Source organism: Xiphophorus maculatus, chromosome 4 (assembly GCF_002775205.1).
Source record: "Xiphophorus maculatus strain JP 163 A chromosome 4, X_maculatus-5.0-male, whole genome shotgun sequence".
NCBI classification, from domain to species: domain Eukaryota; kingdom Metazoa; phylum Chordata; class Actinopteri; order Cyprinodontiformes; family Poeciliidae; genus Xiphophorus; species Xiphophorus maculatus.
Window position 1 is genome coordinate 15,673,226 of NC_036446.1, and position 18,353 is coordinate 15,691,578.

Genomic DNA, 18,353 nt, shown 5'->3' on the forward strand with positions numbered 1-18,353 from the left:
ACAGTTACTTGTTTTTCTTGTAAGTGTTCCCACAAATGTAACTGTAAGTATTATTACAAGTAAACCAATATTAATATAAGTATTTTACTTTGAATCTTATCAAATTACTCAAAATGTTTTAGATTTCATTCTTTAAAACTTTCATGCTTTGAAATAAGGAATAGTCTCAGCTATTTTTTATAAATCTGCAGGCTGGAACTTACTTCCTCTTTTTCCAGGAAACCTGCTTTTCCTGTTTAATGACTCTTTCTGACTGACTATGATTTCTTATGATTAGATAGAAAAAAGTAGAATTAAAGCAAAGTTTGCATGAGACAAAACAACACACACAACCAGATTTATTTTATTGACACTTAAGTCTACTGCTGGGCCTTGATGTCACTTGAGTGATTCATTTTAAAGATAACTTTATTTATTATTACTGTTAAACTAAAATCTCCAGCATGGGGAAGTGGGATGAGCTCGGATTTTCTTGACAACGTTATGTCATTGAGAATCATGGAAAGGATTGCTGACTTGACAAATGCTCAACAGGTAATCATTGAGATCCTCTACAAAGAAGATGGCTGCTCATGCAGTGCTAAATCCAAGCGCATCAAGGGAAAATTAAGTGGAAGAGAAGTGTGGTGGGAAATGTATAAGTCTAGAGTAAATTTTTCAGAAATACGGGTGATTTAGGGAGTCCAGTCACTTGCTAGTGTTGCGTCTATAGTCCAAAGCCAATGCAGAGGAATTCCAGGACATTTTAGAGCAATCCATGACTCACTCTGGTGACATGCTTTATGCTTTACTCATTTTCCAGAAGGACTTGGCACCTGCTCATACTCCCAAAAGTACCTATTCCCGCTTCAATGACCAGGGTATCACTGAGTGTGACTGGCCAACAAATTGGCCTGATCTAAACCCCAAACAGAATCTATGGATTCTTGTCAAGTGAAAAATGAGAGACAAGAACAGGAGCTGAGGGAAGCTTTACAACTTTTCAGTAGGCTGACATTTCTCTTTTAAAAATCACTTCTTCATTTTTTCAGCTTTTGTGTAATTGTCTAAGCTCAGAGAACGTGTGACAATCACTAAAATGATCAGAAATAAACATTTCTAATTCCTCAATTTGTAAGTAAGATTTCCCTTCCTAAACTTAATGAGTAAAAATCACCTATTTACTTTAATAAACTTGTATTTATTCACCAGCGAATAAAAGGCTTTTTATTTAGTTATGCGTGACAGTTACAGTATTTATACACTAGACGTGTGATGAAAGCAGAAATTGAGCAACAGGACTTCCACTCAGCATGTGTCCAACAGAGGCACATTTACAGAAGCAGCAGCATAATAGGCCAGGGAAAGAAGACACAAAGCAAGAGAACAGATGAAACTGTGATCAGTATAAACAGCTACCTGTTGTCATTAAGCTGCGTGTACCGAGGCGTAGGATCGGGGTCGGCATCATTCACATCATAACTAGCTTCCGGGTCCTTTAAAAGACAGAAGAGCAGCTTGCGTCATCAACTGTTGGTTAATTTCTTTTTAACTTATATACCAAAAATCTGTTAAATTTTGTGTGCGTTTTCATGTACTCACATAGTTCTGCGACAGGTCAGGATGGTTCTTCTCTATCCCATCATCCAGGATGGACACCACCACCCCTTTACCTGTGTAGCCCAACTGCCACGCAGCTTTGGCATTCAAGTCCTGGTGGTTGCGGTTGTACTGAGAGCAAAGATGGCAGATATACGAGAATAAAACTCATTATGGAATAGAGGAGAAAACACAAGACAACTTACTTATTTTAAAAATTACTGTTTTTGGGTGAAATGAAAACAACTTTTATTACCGTTTGAAACTTTTCCATTTAAAGTGAAGCAGTGATGGTATGAGGAGCATCAAGGGTGTATATTTAAGGATATCAGTATCACATTTGCTCTGACTACACTTCCTATAGCTAGCAAGCAAAGAAAAGTAACAGTGAGGTGAGTAAGGGCACACCGAATGCAATTTGCATGCTTTTGACGTTTAACTTGACCTTTCATCAAAAGTCACATTGGGCTTTCAAACGGTTCAAAGCTCCTCCTCTCAGAGTTAACCATTAAAAAGTAATGTGTCTGACGTGTCATCCAGAGCACTTCTCCCCTGGATTTCAGTACAGTACCATGTGAGCCTGGGTCGATCAGACAGAATTAAATTACTCCACAACCTTGTAAGATCCTTGACATCCCAAGCATCAAGAAGAAAAATCAATTATAACTGAAAGTTCTAATTTTGCAGACTTACTCTGATTTGCAATGCAGAGTAAGTCTGCAAAAAAAAAGGGCCTTTTTGTGGCTGACATTTTTAATTCTGAATGGTGTCCATCAAGCAAATCCTTCTCATTTTCAGCAAACTGACAAAATCTTTGTTTTAAGCTGTATCAGTAGTTTATCAGTGGGACATTTTTTTTATCTCATTCAAACAAATTAAAACAGAATTAAACATGCTCAATCTAATGTCAGATCCACAGCATTAGCATATGTCCATCAATAAAACACTTCTAAAAGGACCTTCCTCTACTAAAAGTCCTCTAGCCTGTTAGCTTTGATTGACAGCCATATTGGTAGGTTTTGTAGATGTGTTGTAATCTTAATTTAAGATAGGGTTTGACAAGATGTTCCATCCATGAGACATGGGAAAATTACTTATAACCTTACCCTGCTTTAAAGTATGTCAGGAGAAATACATGTACACATCTTTTTTTTTCAGATTTTTACTTATAAAAGATTTTCAAAGTTTAGAATCACTAGACAATTATTCTCTATCTATCACAAAACATCCCAATAAAATACACCAGTTTGTGATTTTCTGCAAGACTCTGTAAAACAAACCTTACTTTGAACTGTGTGCAGTTTTCCTACAGCTTTTAGGCTGAGGGATTTATAGCTCATTAATAAAAGAAAAAAACTTCAAAATGAATGAAAATTATATACTATTAGATGTATTACAAGAAACTAAAGGTGCAATTAGATTTCAGATAAAGAAGTTTTTTTCCATTTTGCCACACAGGATATGACATAAGTTAGGGGTAAAGTACTATGATCTTACCAGGATGAGTAACAAATACCAATTCTACAGGCATTTGTGGTCTTTTACTTCTTTTCTTGTCAAAACTACTAACTACAGGCTCTGTTCCTGCAGTTTGTGATTCAAGTCTGTTTTGCATCACCATGAATCTTCTTCTGCCTGCAGCAACCTCACAGTAATTGAAGAGCGGCGCTGAACTGAAAGTCTCAGGAGTTGTTACCACTGCTTTTAACGGCCTAATGTATCAGTGGCATTCCTCAAGTCAAATGTGAAAATCAATCCAATAAAAACAAGACCACTTCAAGGTAAACTGCACCCGTCTCGCTCTGCCTTCTCTGTTTGTTGCTGTGCTTTTTATGAACTACTGCAAAGCCAGACTTTCTGTTTGGACACCACTGCAGCTCAGGCAGCTTCTGCTAAGTTAGGTTTTTGTCACGCACTGTTAATACTCACCAAGTACCACTGGTCTCTGAACTTGGGATCAACAAATTCTGTGGCGGTATCCCTCTTTTTCCTCTGTTTGGACACCTGTTGCTCTGACCAAGTAACCTAAACAGAGAGGGCAAAAACAAAAAAATTAGAGACAAAAAAATATAGATGTTTCGTAACTGTCAGTGAAAGAAAATAAAATGCACAAGCAACATCACTCACGACATTTAAAAGAGGGGGAAAAAAAGAGAAGGTATAATTATGCGCTGCCCATGAGTGTCAGCATGCCAAATGAAATAACTTAGATCCAACTCTCACCGGGACGGCAGCTGAAAGAGTGAGATTAGAGGCACCGGTTCATGCTGGACTCCTCTCTAATGAGGCTCACTGATGAATTCCAGAGCAGGCCAAGCCTAATTAAAATTTCTGGTTTGTGTAAAGTGAAATGCAATGCATCAGAGGTTATTGTGAATATGTGTACACCTGAACATGAATGCACATTAGGGTGGGACGCGTAACAGTACATAAGTGTGCAGCGGGCCATCATAATGGGGGAACACTTGTAGGAAATGTTGGCAGAGTCAGAGGGCTTACAGAGAAAATGTTTCTGAATATTACTCCCTGCGCTGGATTGTGTTTTCAGCACAGGCAGACACTTAGGTTGGCATGTCGAATAGAAAAAAAAAAAAAAAACATTTCAAAGAAGAAAGACAGAACTGTCTGCAGCAAGGACAGAGTACCTGATGTGAAGGACAACTAAATTACACCCGATCTCCCTTTTTACTCAAGTCTCTGGTGATGCAGACAGAGGGAGAGGGACAAAGAGGGAAAAAGTAATGAAGGTTATATTAACTGCTGAAGCAATGTCATAATGGAAGAAGAATGCTCTTCAAAACATTACAGAGGTCTGGGTTTGGGTTCAATCAGTTTAAGAGGATGTGGAGTTTTTATGCTATTCTAACAGTGAAGATCAGGTCAGCTTTGAGCTGCGTCACTATGGCAGTTCACACACTCTGAATCAGCTCTAGCTGGTGATCAAATACAAAAAATAAAATAAAATCCTTAATAAAAAAGGATTTTTTATTATCCATTACCAGAATCAAAATTGTAGACTCTAATGACTTTAAGGCTTTAAATGCATCAAGCAGCAGCAGGTACTTTGATTAACTTTGAGTTCCATAACAAATTTAAGAAAATTTAAGGCCATAAGCTTTGATAATGAGTTATGATATTCTTTACATTTTCTATAGGATTACAAAACGTGCAGAACATTTTCCTACTTCATGTTCTATAGTCCTCAAAGGCAAAATTGGAACAAAACGATAAAATAAAGTATAAAATAAATACATTTCTAAGTTGGTTCTATGCACCTCTAGTTGCAAGTGTGGGAAAGTGAGAGGAAGCAGCTACTGTGTTGGACCCTCAGACCTCATAAATCAAACATGTAAATCCAGAAGATACTTTGAAGTACATGTTTAAAGCCTATGCCAGAGCATTCAGGACATGCTGCTAAAAACTTTGTAGTTCTTTTGGTTTGAGGCTTTAAACCCATTAACAAAAAAATTTATTTACCAAACAAAGAAAAGCTTTAATCCCTGCAGTTCCGAATTTTGCAGACAATGTTCTGCAAAAATAAATTATTCAAAAAGGAACTTAGACAGACTATCTAAACAAGCATTTATTCAATACTGCTTCCATTTTTTTTTTTACTTCATAAAGCAAGCCAAGGCAAACACTGCTTTTAGTACAATCAGATCAGGGCCTATAAAATCTGACATCACAGAATCAGTTAAGTGGAAGAGTTGCTAAAACCTAATTCTAATTCATGAATCACTGAAGGTCTGAGACACTCTCCAGGTTCACAATAGTTGCATCAAATTTTGAACACTTTAAGTGGTCAGACAGAGACAGAGATGAAAAGGCAGCTAATGGAGCACTTTGCTTCTTTCTTCAGCTTAATTACGGCTTTCCATTTCAATAAGACGACAAATTTTTTAAAACAATCTCTATGGACAGAAGAAAGATGTCATTTTCTGCATTGACTAAACTTCATTTGATTTCAACTTAGATAAAAACTATTTCTTTTCTTTTGCGTCATCAGGATGAGGGTGTGATTTCCCCCTTTTTGTTTCCTAGCACCTTTTCTATCAAATCTGACACTCTGGTTTCACACATACGCAGGGAAAGGCTGTTGTGTGTAGGACATTTTCAAGCTGACCTATATGCAACGATTCATATGTGCGGTGTGTAAAGTGTGTGGTGTGTAAAGTATGGAGCAACAAACACCTCATTGCCCTTGTTATCTGGATATTTTGCAACCTTTCATATTTATTCCATCGCTGCATCAGAATTTTGAGCGCATGGGATGTTGCAACCTTGAATCCTTGTAAGCTGTGAAACACAATGCAGAAAACCACAACGCGCAAATCATGCTGTAACCCCGTGTACACCTCCCTCGACTGTGGAATGTCTGCTCCTAACACCTAACCAGGAAATGGTAAAGATGTTTTACCAAGACAAACAGGAAACATTGGTTTAACAAGCAGCACGTCTACAGCTGGGAGAAAATTTACAGTAAATGCTCAGCAATATACCGTACTCTTATCAAAACGCCTAAAATCCCCCCGTTTTGAGTCTTTGGCCAATTATTTCTTAGTTTGCATAATGCAACTGAAGAATTATGGTACTTGTTACCAGCTTTGGCAGGATCCGCAAGAAAGCACACTAGCAAGAAGACTTGCGTATCTTCATCTTATACACTAGACGACTCCTCTCTTACAGCCAACCTTAAGTAAAGATGTTTGACATTTTAAAGGAAGCGCATCCATGATGATACAAAGTCATTTAAAGATGTGACAGACACAAAACCTTTAAAACGGTTTGCAAAATACCTATTCATGTAGTGTTCAGCCAATCTAATGGAAAGCTGACGTTCAAAGAGTTTGCCTTATCTCATGTTTAGGAGAGAGAGTATTTTTCCTCCAACAAATAAAATCCCCGCACACTCATTTTGTCCACCCTCTGCTTTGTCCTTCCAAATTCAACAAGCAGAGCATGGCTCCCCTGTGACAAACTGGAACCAAAGCAGCAGTATTATGAAGGAATATCCTAGCAGTTTATGTTACTATGAAGCTTGTTTAGGTGTAGCAAACACTGCTATTACTGCAGAAGTAATAAAAGCAGTAACAAAAAATATCCCATAAACAAGTGTTGGATAATTAGTTAAAATCGGTGCTTCTGCTGTGCCTTATGCCTTTTTATTGTCTCTCTTGAAAAAAAGGACATTCACTAAAACAAAGTACTGTACGAAACAACAAATAAAACCAGAATAAAAGAAAACAGAACAACGCATGGGCGTAATAGATAAAGCTCTAACTCACTTGCATTTTTGGTTTATAAAGTCTGGCAGATGCCTAGGTGCTTTCATGAGCAATTAATCACACTTCAAATAGAATTCAGTGGAACATTTAGGCTTCATCTCAACTAGTTTAAAAGCTGCAGAGAGTCTCTCCAGGGTTTAAAAAATCCTCGTATTTTATTTTAACCCTTTTTTGGGTGGGTTGGAAGCCGTGTGGTTCAGTAATATGGGAGCACAATTAGCAATAATCTCACAGTTGATAGGCTTTGATCACACTGTTAATTACAGAAAAGTTCAAATATTGATGTTTATGTGAGGGAGGGAGCCGAGGGAAAGTGTGCGAGTAAAGCAGAATCGGCAACGTTCTCCTGATTAAACCAGATTGAAAATAAATTAAAACCCAACTCTTATTTTAACAGACAGGAGGAGCTGAATGTGTAACGGTCCATTTTGTCTGAGGAGCTGTGGGACAAAAGGAATTCAACAACAGGAAATGGAGCTGCGACGTTAAAGGAAATCCCAGAGAGGGAGGTGGACTGCTTCTACCGTGTAAAACAAGCTCAGCAGACGCTCGTCTATTCCCGCTCAGCACCTGTGCAGCGCAAATTAAACCTGTCAGTCAGAGGGCTGCATTTCTACAGACTGATGCCGAGATTTATGAGCGGAATTATGGCTGATTGCAGTACTCAGCTTAAATATAAAGTCTTTTCAGTTAAAGATATGAGTTACTATAGCAATGTTCCCCAGCTACACTGCTGGTGATCATTATTAGCAATGGAAATCACACTCATGTTCAAACTCAATGCTCTGGTTGTGCTACATAGTGCTAAAAAAAATTCCTTAAATTTATTCCCAATTTTGCACAATTACCTCTAGGTATCAGAGGATCACAGGCCATCACTTTCCATAAATATTCAAACACCAACTGAGAGAATGTGGAATGCAGCTACGGCTGTGCCGCGCACTTTAAAAGATGAATGCGCTCGGTTTTTGATTTTTCATAAGTTTTAGTGACCTGCAGAAATTGGAAACTGAAGAGTAGAAAATTTATTCAGGATGAAGAAAAATTGCCTGAAATCGGTCCACACTGTTGTCTTGCATCATTCACAAAATGCTCCGAGAGCACAACAAAAATAGAAAGAATAAATAAAAAAAACAGCAAGAACTACCTAAGACAAGCTGCACAGCATCATCAAGGGCATTCCAGTTCTTCCATTAAGGTAAATTCATGTGTTTTAATCATTCTTTGTGGCAGAAATAATTAGTGAATTAATGCATCAAAGGAAACTCTCTGAAGGTAGAGCAGGTTGCTCACTAATTGGGGGCTTTAATACTGGCTCCTCCTTTCGGTGAACCCCTCAGGCAAGACCCTGAGCCCAAAATCATCTTGATGGTTAGGCGAGCATTTCGCTTAACATCCTGCCGCCACCAGTGCATCGACCTTGACGTGGGGAAACTATTTTGACCCATTGTGTCTTTTTTTGCCCTAACATTTAGACATCTGTTTCTACGTGAGTTTCCACACTTTATTTATGACAATGCTTCTTAAGTATAGCAAAAAATGTAATATTGATCTGGACCTTTTGTTGGCAGTTATGATGGAGGATCTGTCAACGCGGGGTCTACTTTCAATGCATCTACTTTCCCAAAGCATATAGCTGTAAATCACATATGGTGAAAAGAAGCAAAGATTTCTAAGGTGGCACTGACACCTTATTACATCTGCAATGCAGTAAGAAAATCCAGGTCTGCTCATGCTTTTCATTGGGTTAATTATTTTTAATTAGTACCATGATTGAACACTACTTTCTTTTACAACTCTAAATAGTGCAGCGTTGAGTTTTCTACTTCGATTTACCAAACATGATGATGTAAAAAATGTATTTTAATTATTCCCATCTCTATGTGATTACTGTACAATCAATATGTTAATGAGTTATGTGCATATTATTACTTTAGATTAGATGCTGGAGCTAAAAGACATTCATTTATTTTGAGAGGAAGCCTGAAATTTGTTGTACAAATAGACAGAATTATAAAGTAAATGTTCCATATTTCCTTTTAGGATCGACTGTTTTAAAAAAGTATTTCTCAGTTTAACATCAAACTGTGGAATCCTGTCTCTTCAACCTACAGGCAATAGAGCTAACTCGGTTGAATAAGTAGAATAAAACAATGCTCTATATCTAGACTCCATCTGACCTGCAGTACAGGAATGAGACAACCTTAATTGCTATGACAAGTACTAACTGGAAGGCTCACTGCAGGCATCACAGTCCTAAAGGTGGGAAACAGCAACTAAAAATGCCTTTTAGCTGGAAAATAATAACTTCTCACTTTTCATAAAGATGCAGCTGTCCCCACACCTCAAAAACTGTCCCCAAAAGCAAGCCTTAGCCATATCCAAAGCCAAACACCCCGTTACCCCAAGAAATAAACCTCTTACCTTAGGATCTCTTTCCAGACGGACTTGTGCCCCTCTGTGATCAGACAGCGATCTCTTTACCACTCTGTGATGCCGGAAGTGATAGTAATCACCAAATACCTGGAAAGACAAAGAGATATGATCACCCATCACATCCTGCGGTTCAGATCTGTCTGCCTATAATCTGATAACACCTCTGTATATCCTCATAGCATATCCTCTGCCGCTAAATGACAAATATTTCTATAAACTTTACAGAGTGGCAATAAACAGAGTAGCAGGCTGGAACAAACACGCTTCTACTCTAAGATGAAACCAATACAACATAAATATTTGCAGTCATCTGGCCTAGCACCGGATTTTTTTTTCTTGAACATACATAACCTTTAACAGCATCAAAAATGTTCCTTGCAGTTTGTTTTTACTCAGACAAGTCTTCTCTGCATTTTAAGCTCCCTGGTTAGGTTTGTTCTGTCTTTAAACACAGGGATCATCATAACTCTGCTGTCTAGGTAAAATATATTTATACATTTTATCTGGAAAGCTCAGCTCATTCCCCCACAATCCCTTCCTCCCCACATGGTGCCACTCCAGTGTGCACTGCAACATTCCCTTGGTCTAAAAGAAGAACAGCTCAACCCTCATCAGCCTCCCTGCTCCCATTTAATCACAGTAAACAGGCTGATTCCAGCAGGGGACACAAAAAAGGCCCTGCACACAAACCCGGCAGACAATAGGGAAGCAATAACCAAGAGGAAGCCCATGGTTAACTGTGATATTCAGCTCTGAAAAGGACCACCAAAAGCCACAAGCCTGTGTGTGTGTGTAAGAGAGCAAGAGAGAACATGTTCCTTTGTGCGTAAAACTATTAAAGAATGACACCAAAGTTAAATGCTGGTCTTATAGAAAGAAGGGAAAGAATGCAAACACTTACAGCCATTAGCTGGGCTGGCTGTCCCCTTTTTCTGAAGAAGAAAAAAATAAACCAGGCTGAGGGTCAGCTGTTTAGATAAGGTCCTGCTTGACTGGACTTTAATGAAAAGTTCCTTACAAAAGACGGTTCAACGATAAACCCACAAACATGAACCTTCCTTTCATGTTTACCGAGAGAGTGAGTCTCTCGGTATTTTACTGAAAGAGTCATGCACCATTCAGTGACAATGTGCCCTTAGAGAAGTCAAGCCAGCATTGTGGAACAACAGAGGGAAAGTTGGGCCATTGACTTTAATAGCATGCTGCTCAGGAACTCACGTCTGTGACTAGATCATATTTTCAATGCACAATATGCATGTGTTTTTTATGCCTCAAAATCAGCTGAAAGGTGCCAACTCAGAATTTGGGGCTAGGGTGCTTTGTTACGTCACTGATCCATATCAGGAGGTGGTCATAATGACAAATGAGACGGATAAACAGTTATTCAATACAAAGCAAACTCACCAGCAGCTGCAGCAGTACAAGGATATGCATGGTGCTCATAAGGAGACAAAGGCACACACCAATGTTACTTGCATTTAAAGCACTGAGTCCATTTGAACAGCTTGCAACACAGTTCAGGCAACAACCTTTTGGTTCTGCAATCCCAGCTGCATGCTGTAAAAACACACTGTCCTGGAATCTCATGGGATTACATGAAAGACAAATTAAGCTGGAACAGGGTTGGTACTAGTTAGGTGTTAATCGCGAAACTGTGGCCGTGTCAAGAAGTAACAACCTGCACAGAAATAAGAATACCTTTTACTACCCCCACACTGTTTTTATTTTGGTTATTTCATGACACACTTTGGATTTTTCCAAAGTTGTAGTGCTTAACCAGAGCTGGTGCTAGTGCCAGATCTTCACAATCATGACCTACTGATCAGAGATCAGTATCAGCAGTGTTGTAAAAAAAATATTAATAATAAAAAATTAAAATAAAAGAAATTCAACCACAATATTTACATCTGTATTTTTTTTTAACCCTTCCAAGCAATTTTTAAAAATTGGTAAGGCTGAAGAACTGCCATACAAACAAGGAAAAAAGCTAACTCCTCCTTTATTCTGCGTATTGACTGGAAGATAAACGTCCAGTCAATATATATCAAATACCATTATATCTCTGTATTTGAGATATAACTTTTTTTAATAATGATAAAGATCTGCATTTGTACTGTTTTTGTCTTACGAGGAAGATAAAACACTGTGGAATTTTAAACATGATCATTTAAAACTCCACCAAAGGGGGTTCCCTCCTCTGATCTAGCTAAAATCTGGTTGTAAGTAGCTCATAAATGGTAGAGCTTGCAGTGGTGGAAACATAAATGACTGTTTAGCACAAGAAGTGGTTTGTTGGAGGAAACCCCCAGTTGGGGGTGTCAAGAGTGTCTTCAGAACTTTGTATCTTGAATCATTAAAATCTTACACACTCAATTAAATGTATAGATTTAATTGTTAATTTACTGATACATCTCTTACTGTCTGTCCTCTTATTGGCAAAAAAAATGGCTATTTTCTTTATTGTGATGAACTGGTAACTGTGAACAACTTTTCACAATCGTGTTAAGTCAGGAACAAGATTTTTTGCTGTCTCAGTGGGAACTATGGGAGGACCAAAACTGCAACAGTGGAAAAAGCATTGTGCACAAGCGATAAATTACAAGATATTGAAAAGATAACAGTATACGGGTCGGAGATCTAAGATATAAACACCTGTATGTACATCTGCACATGTATATGCATAGAGTCGGCTTAATTTCAGGTAAACTGCTCAACTGTTGCAAGTGTATGGACAGACACGCATTCACACCTCATTCAACAATGTGAACCAGAATCTAGTCCTTCTAAATGCAAACTCTGCAGCTTGAACATTGTCTGGCAATCAGCAACAACACTTTAGGGGCTCATGTTTTCAGCAATTCTAACTCAAGACCACACGGTTTCTTAGGGGGTTTAACTGCTTTCCACTGAGTTGGAAAAAAAAAAATGCCAATTTACAACTAACGCATTTAGATGGAAAACCGATGTGGAAACAGATCAAGCTCTGTGACCATTACTGATGTGATAAGCTTGGAGCTGTTACAGCACAACAGGCCACTCAACATGTGGTCAGTTACCAGAGCGAAGCAATACTCCATCAACATTAAAATGCAAAGCAACGCACAGCAGAAAATTACTGCCTGCTGGTTTGTTTGCATGTATGGTTCCTCCCCTACTGCCAAATTTACCTTGTGGGAAAGCAATTATCAAAAAGGTCTGATGTCTTATCCCCACTGACTGTTGTTGACACAATTATGTCTTACAAAGAGACAAACAATGTCAGAAGACAAGCTGTTAAAGGAGCTTGGGGCTGTATTAAATTAACAGAAAACCGCAGCCCATATGGAATCGTGAACATCAAAGACAGCCAAAGGATTTCACTGAAGAGTGACGTCATTGCAGTTCATTTCCAGACACTTTTGACAAGGCATTCTCCTTTTGATTTTGATACCATCTGATTTACAGCCCTCACACAGAGTGGAGCATTAACATATTTTCTTTACACATCAGTGAGCTGAGATAAAGTGGGAGCACAAGTGTTTTGGCCTTCTAAAATAGTTCAGCAACTTGTTTGTGTAATGAGGCTGAAGTCCAATTAGCAACTGTTCACTGTGGTAAACGGGTAGGAGAGGGGCACCAGTTCCCCACAGTGGCAGCCGGACATAAAAAAGCTCTTTCTTTGAAAATACAGCACCCTGACCTGAACCCATACATCTGAAAATACTTTTACTCATTATTTATACCTTCCTTAACCATTTTTACTGCTTAAATCATATATAGAGCTCTCAATCTGTCGCCCTTTACTCAATTACCCTTAGTTTTACTTGGCATTAAGGGTATGCATATGTTTAAGAAGGTTCAAAGCTAAATCAACACTTTAAGCCTCTCACTTACCTTTTTAGCCTTGACTGAAGCAAACACAGCAATAGAGCTGCACTCAAAGAAATGAATTATTGACTTAACATATTTTTTTATGTCGACAGGTTCCACATAATTGTATTATGTTAGTTGAAAGATAAACAGATATAGCAATCTAACATTATGACTTTATGTTTAACTAAGATAAAATGAATGAATTAACCCAACTACTTCAAATCACTTCAGATTGACAAAATAGAAGTTAGTTGAACTAACTTAACTATTTTGTGTTAGTCTCACAAAGCAAGCACTCTTTCAGTGAACTTATGTTTTATTTGTTCACTAAACATAAAAAAATTATGTTACTTTAACCAAAATTAGCTTTCCATCAACCAATATGTTTTTTAAGTTAACTAGTTATTTTCTAGTTAAGTTAACTAAATTCAAGTTTGTCGACAGGTTCCACACAAATGAATAAACATGTTTATACAAGTCACTGTAGTGTTGGTCAGAAGGACGGAACCGATAAAATAGGAAGGAACAAACTATTGGCCAATTCAACCCCTCTTATTTACAGACGTGACATCTATTCTCAACAAGTTACTCGACCGTTCCTCCTCTGTGTTTGGAGAGCAAACAGATTAGCATTCTTGGCACCATCCGCTTTCACTTCAGTTGCTCACAGGACATTAAATTTGTTCATTTTAATAGTGTTGACAAAAACAAATGGAAAGAACAGGGCAGTGACATATGGAGGTTTATAGCCAGAAGGAGAAGTATGAAAAGATACTCAGTTTAATATCCACAGCGGCTTTAAAGGAAAACATGGACTATGTTCTGTTTTAGTCACTGACTGTGGGTAACAACACAGATCATTAAATATCTGCATTCTCTCCAGAGACGTTGACCTGGGATATGAGTGAGTTTGTAAAAAAATGCCCAGCAGCAACTTTTGTCTCCCTTCTAGCAAACACAGATGTGTCAAAACTGCACAGGAAATCTCTTGAAATACTTTAAGTGCTGTTCATTTGGTGTGTTTGGATGTGGCAACTCTTCAGTATGACTTTAGAGCTGCACTGCTGAGGGAAGAAAGGAATTTCCAGCTGTCACTGAAGATCACTCACTGGACGTTTGGCTCCCCCCATCCTCAACTGAAGGATGTCTATTCTGGGTATCATCCAAAAACCAAAGATGCCCAAAAGTCCTCAGTGTCATTAAGACTTGTTAAAAAATAATTTACTTTCCCTAGTGAGCAAAGATAAGGAAATTAACTCATTTCTTGTTAAAAGTTTTTATATAAAGGGCAAATATTATATGGAAAAGCCATAAAAACTATAAAGACCCTCTTAATAGGAATATGTTGAATGGAAGATATATTGGCAGAACAAAAAAGGAAGGCATTTGGAGACAAAGATCATCTCTGCAGGAAACATGAGTGAGCTCCATAGAAGTAATCAGACATACACAGAATTTTCCTGAGCCAACAAAACATTCTATAAGTTTAAAGGAAAGTTTTGTGTCAGGATTGTTGGACTAACTGAGTCTTCAATTTACGTGAAGACATATCTTAAACAGGAGGGAAGACAGCCCAACAAATCTAGGACAGATACCTGAAGTATCCAACAGCCAGATTAATAAGGTGACCGTGAAGTCGTTTGTGAGGGTCACGTTTAAAATATTTTCCTTTACAGTGGTTCTTGCTTTTTGTTCTGTCATTTCAGTACAAAATGTCAGTTTGGCTAAACTGCTAAATCAAAGTTGTGCCTCACTTCATCAGTGTCTGAGCCAAATTAAAAGAGTGACAGCAGCAGTAGTCCGATTGTATTGTAAGTTCTTTTCCCTTTCACATTTTAGATTGAAGCGAGTTTTTAGGCACAAACAAGCCCCTTGGGAGGAAAGAGTCTGTACATAGACTGAAAATAAAAAAAGTTGTCAAAGGTTGAGTACTGTGGTGTATTAGAACCCTGATAGAGTAGGGAACTTCACCAATTTTTGGTTTCATTCCCAGATGCCTTGTTCCAACTTATTTAAACACAGTAAAAGTGCTAAAATAAACTGACTTAAACATCAGTTTTAAGAAGACTTAAACTAGTCAATAGAACCTTAACCTGTATGATGCATGGTTAGTTTTTCCATTTTATTGTCTGTATATATTCCACTGTTGATTTATGCATTTCATAATTATGTAACATTGTATTTTCAAGTACAGTGGTTCACCTTAAACTCAATTTTAGTGTAATAAAAACATGTTAGAAAAAAAATGGCCTTTAGCAAAGATTTTAAATTTGCTGTAATACATTACTAAAAATATTTCCTTGCTTTTTCTAATTCAGCCTCTTGGAAAGAAGTAATATTAAAAACATAAGTTGTACCACTGTGTAATAAATACAGATCTTTAGCAGGATGCCATTTTCTAATTTTCTTACCACATCTCAGAACTGGTAAATAATGACCACTGTAGCCTTATCTTTATGGTTAAGATATGGATAAATAAAAAAAAATCAGTCATGGTACCACAGTTATAGGGATACTAATTGGACTGGTCAATGAAAGCTTTCATCACACGTCTAAGTCTTTAATGTTTACGCTGCTGGAAAGGCAGTAGTTAAAAAGGCAGAACAAATATGTTAGGTTTCATGTACAAGATCAGAGCCCAGAAAACACTAAGTTTGAACAGACTTTGATAATCTTTCATAGAAAAGCCAATGTATCCAAGAAATACACACACAGTCAGTTAGGTTCAAATTTGCTGTTAAATACTGTAAAGCCAAGAAAGGGAGCCATTGTTGCCTTTAGGGATTCCACCCCATTGCTAGTTTCAGTCATGGGTCTATCACATGTCTTCTCACAGTAGAATAGTTGTCAGAAGAATAGCATGCATTAACAAGGTAGAAGGAAAGAAGAAGATGAACTCTGTGGCCTATGACCGAGTGTAATAATTCCCACACCAGTCCTAAGAGACTGAATGTGTCAGATGAAAACCTTCTGCAGGCAGTCAGTTGTAATCTCACAAAGTCAGTTCATCCCGAGTAGACAACCAGCAGTTCCTGTAGTATTTAGGGCTTATTTTAAAGAACGCACTGAACCAAGTCTGTACTACAACTCCCTCAGTGTTCTGATTGCAGATGCTCTACAAAAGGCAAAGAAAGTGCATTAAAATGGATATTGGCAAGATGAAAGTAAAGCATTTTAGTATTTGACATTATTTATTAATTTTGTCTTACAACTTTTTTTCAGTTCTGATATTTGTGTTGTCAGTTTTAGTTTTGCTGTGTTGCTTAATTACAATTAGTCATTGTTGTGTTGTGTTGGAGAGGACGTTTTAATGCCACTTTTTTATTACATATACAAATGTGAAAGTGTCAAAGGTGAGATTTCAAAAAAATGCAGTCATTTTGGTAGTTATGGGAAAAAAGTAGCAATAACAGCTCTAGCAACCTTTCTGAATAGTTAAATGGTTTTGGTTTAAGAAATAATGACAGTACTGTGGATGAACTAATCTTCAGAGGGGAAAAATGAAAATGCATGAGCCTTTTTGCCCATTTATGCAAAATAAGTGACAGAAAAGATAATAATGTGGAAATTGGGAAGAAACACCAAGACATTAGCCAGGATGTTAAAGCTTAGGAACAAGTGGGTCCTCTACATGAACAATAAATTCAAAGTATAAAAAATATCAAATTAGATACAAAGTTCCTAACGAATGGAAAAGAGTCTGATATATTGTCATACAGTGAGAATAAAATGGTTATGTGGATATGATTTCAATTATACATACATTCAAGCATTTGAATACACTAGGCTTTGCGATGACATTTCACTTTAAAATACCTACATCATCAACTGTCAACCAAAGTATTAGGACTTTGTAATTTCACCACAAATATTATAATGGTCCAAAATCATAGTAATCTAAGCTTAAATTGAATTCAGTGCCACAGGCGGAACTGTTTTCACTCGGGTATAATGCTTTCTGAAGTTTCAGTAATTTCTGCCAATGCACATTAACCTTGTCATGAGCACTTTTACTCACCGATCCCAGTAAAAACAGCTTTCAACTCTATACTGCTTATACTGTCAAATACATCAGGCAGAAACAGGACTCAACTCAAAGTCCAGGCAGCGAGACAGAAATAGTGTCTAATACAATATTAATACAAGCTTTTTCACAAGCTTGTATTAAAACTATTAACTGTTAATTTTTACTCTGGTTATTTAATCACTTAGTTGACAACCCACTTAGAAATGATTTACATCAATATAATGATGGACAACATGAACAAGTTGTCTTTATATCCACAAACACTTCGAAGAACAAAAAGACGTTGTTATGGTAACTCGTCTGTTATGGTAACAGACGAGGATCCCACTCTTGCTGGCATCTTTTTTTAATCTTCTTTTGCATAGCCACAGCGTTACAGGTGTGAGGTTTTAATTTTTGTTCTGGCTGTAAATGTGTGCATATGTATGATAACAGCTTATTTCTGCCTTGAAGGGCATGTTCTTATCTTTGTCATTTTGAAGAATGGCAGAGAAAAAAAATGTAGGCCTCTGTGTCACATCAAGTTTATCCCCCAGAAGAGAAGATTAAAATTAATCAAACCGGGAATATAAATTTCCCCTTTATTTATATTTTTTCATGCTTAAAAAATAAACAAGCCTCCAGTCACTAGGTGGGAGCAGTGCTCAAACTAAACAGGCTCCTTGTTCAACCCAGCAGAGGAAGCCTTCACAGGCACACTGGTGTACAGAACTGAGGCGGAGAAGTTTGTCATAGTGAAAAAATAAATAAATAAGGGCAGCAGAGGCAAATAAAGTGATGGTAGCTCGCAGTGACGGACCAGGAAATATCACAAAGCATAAACAGCCCTTAGGTTTACTGTGAATGTGAAATGTTATTCACCTTTTCAGCTATTCCGATAAGCTAAAACATAGGCAATGTTGCAAATTCTATAAGTTAATGACTTTACTGTTTTTTTTTTTTTTTTAAAATGATGACTTGATGAAGATAACAAGTAACCAATGTTGACGATATAAAAAAAAGTTTTGAATGTTAGTGTGTTCAGTCTAAAAATGCACATCCCAGTGAATCATTTGCACTTTTTCTCTTTTGAGAAACACACAGAGTGAGCAGGTCTTAATTAAATGTTACAAATTGAGTTAGCATACTGAACTTGGGCATTTTTAAGACTTAAAAGAATAAAATAAATAAAAATG

At 37.4% G+C, this 18,353-nt stretch overlaps 1 protein-coding gene across 4 annotated transcripts in view; it reads right to left on the reverse strand.

Moving 5' to 3' along the window:
- The window catches only part of LOC102222459 (furin-1-like), an 86,890-nt gene that overhangs the window by 33,266 nt on the left and 35,271 nt on the right, over positions 1-18,353 (reverse strand). For all 4 annotated transcript variants that reach the window (XM_023332001.1, XM_023332003.1, XM_023332002.1 and 1 more), the window contains exons 3-6: positions 9,288-9,386; positions 3,508-3,603; positions 1,582-1,710; positions 1,399-1,475 (exon numbers count right to left, since the gene is read on the reverse strand). In XM_023332001.1, coding sequence (XP_023187769.1) covers positions 1,399-1,475; positions 1,582-1,710; positions 3,508-3,603; positions 9,288-9,386 — 401 coding nt within the window. The remainder of the gene's footprint in view (positions 1-1,398; positions 1,476-1,581; positions 1,711-3,507; positions 3,604-9,287; positions 9,387-18,353) is intronic.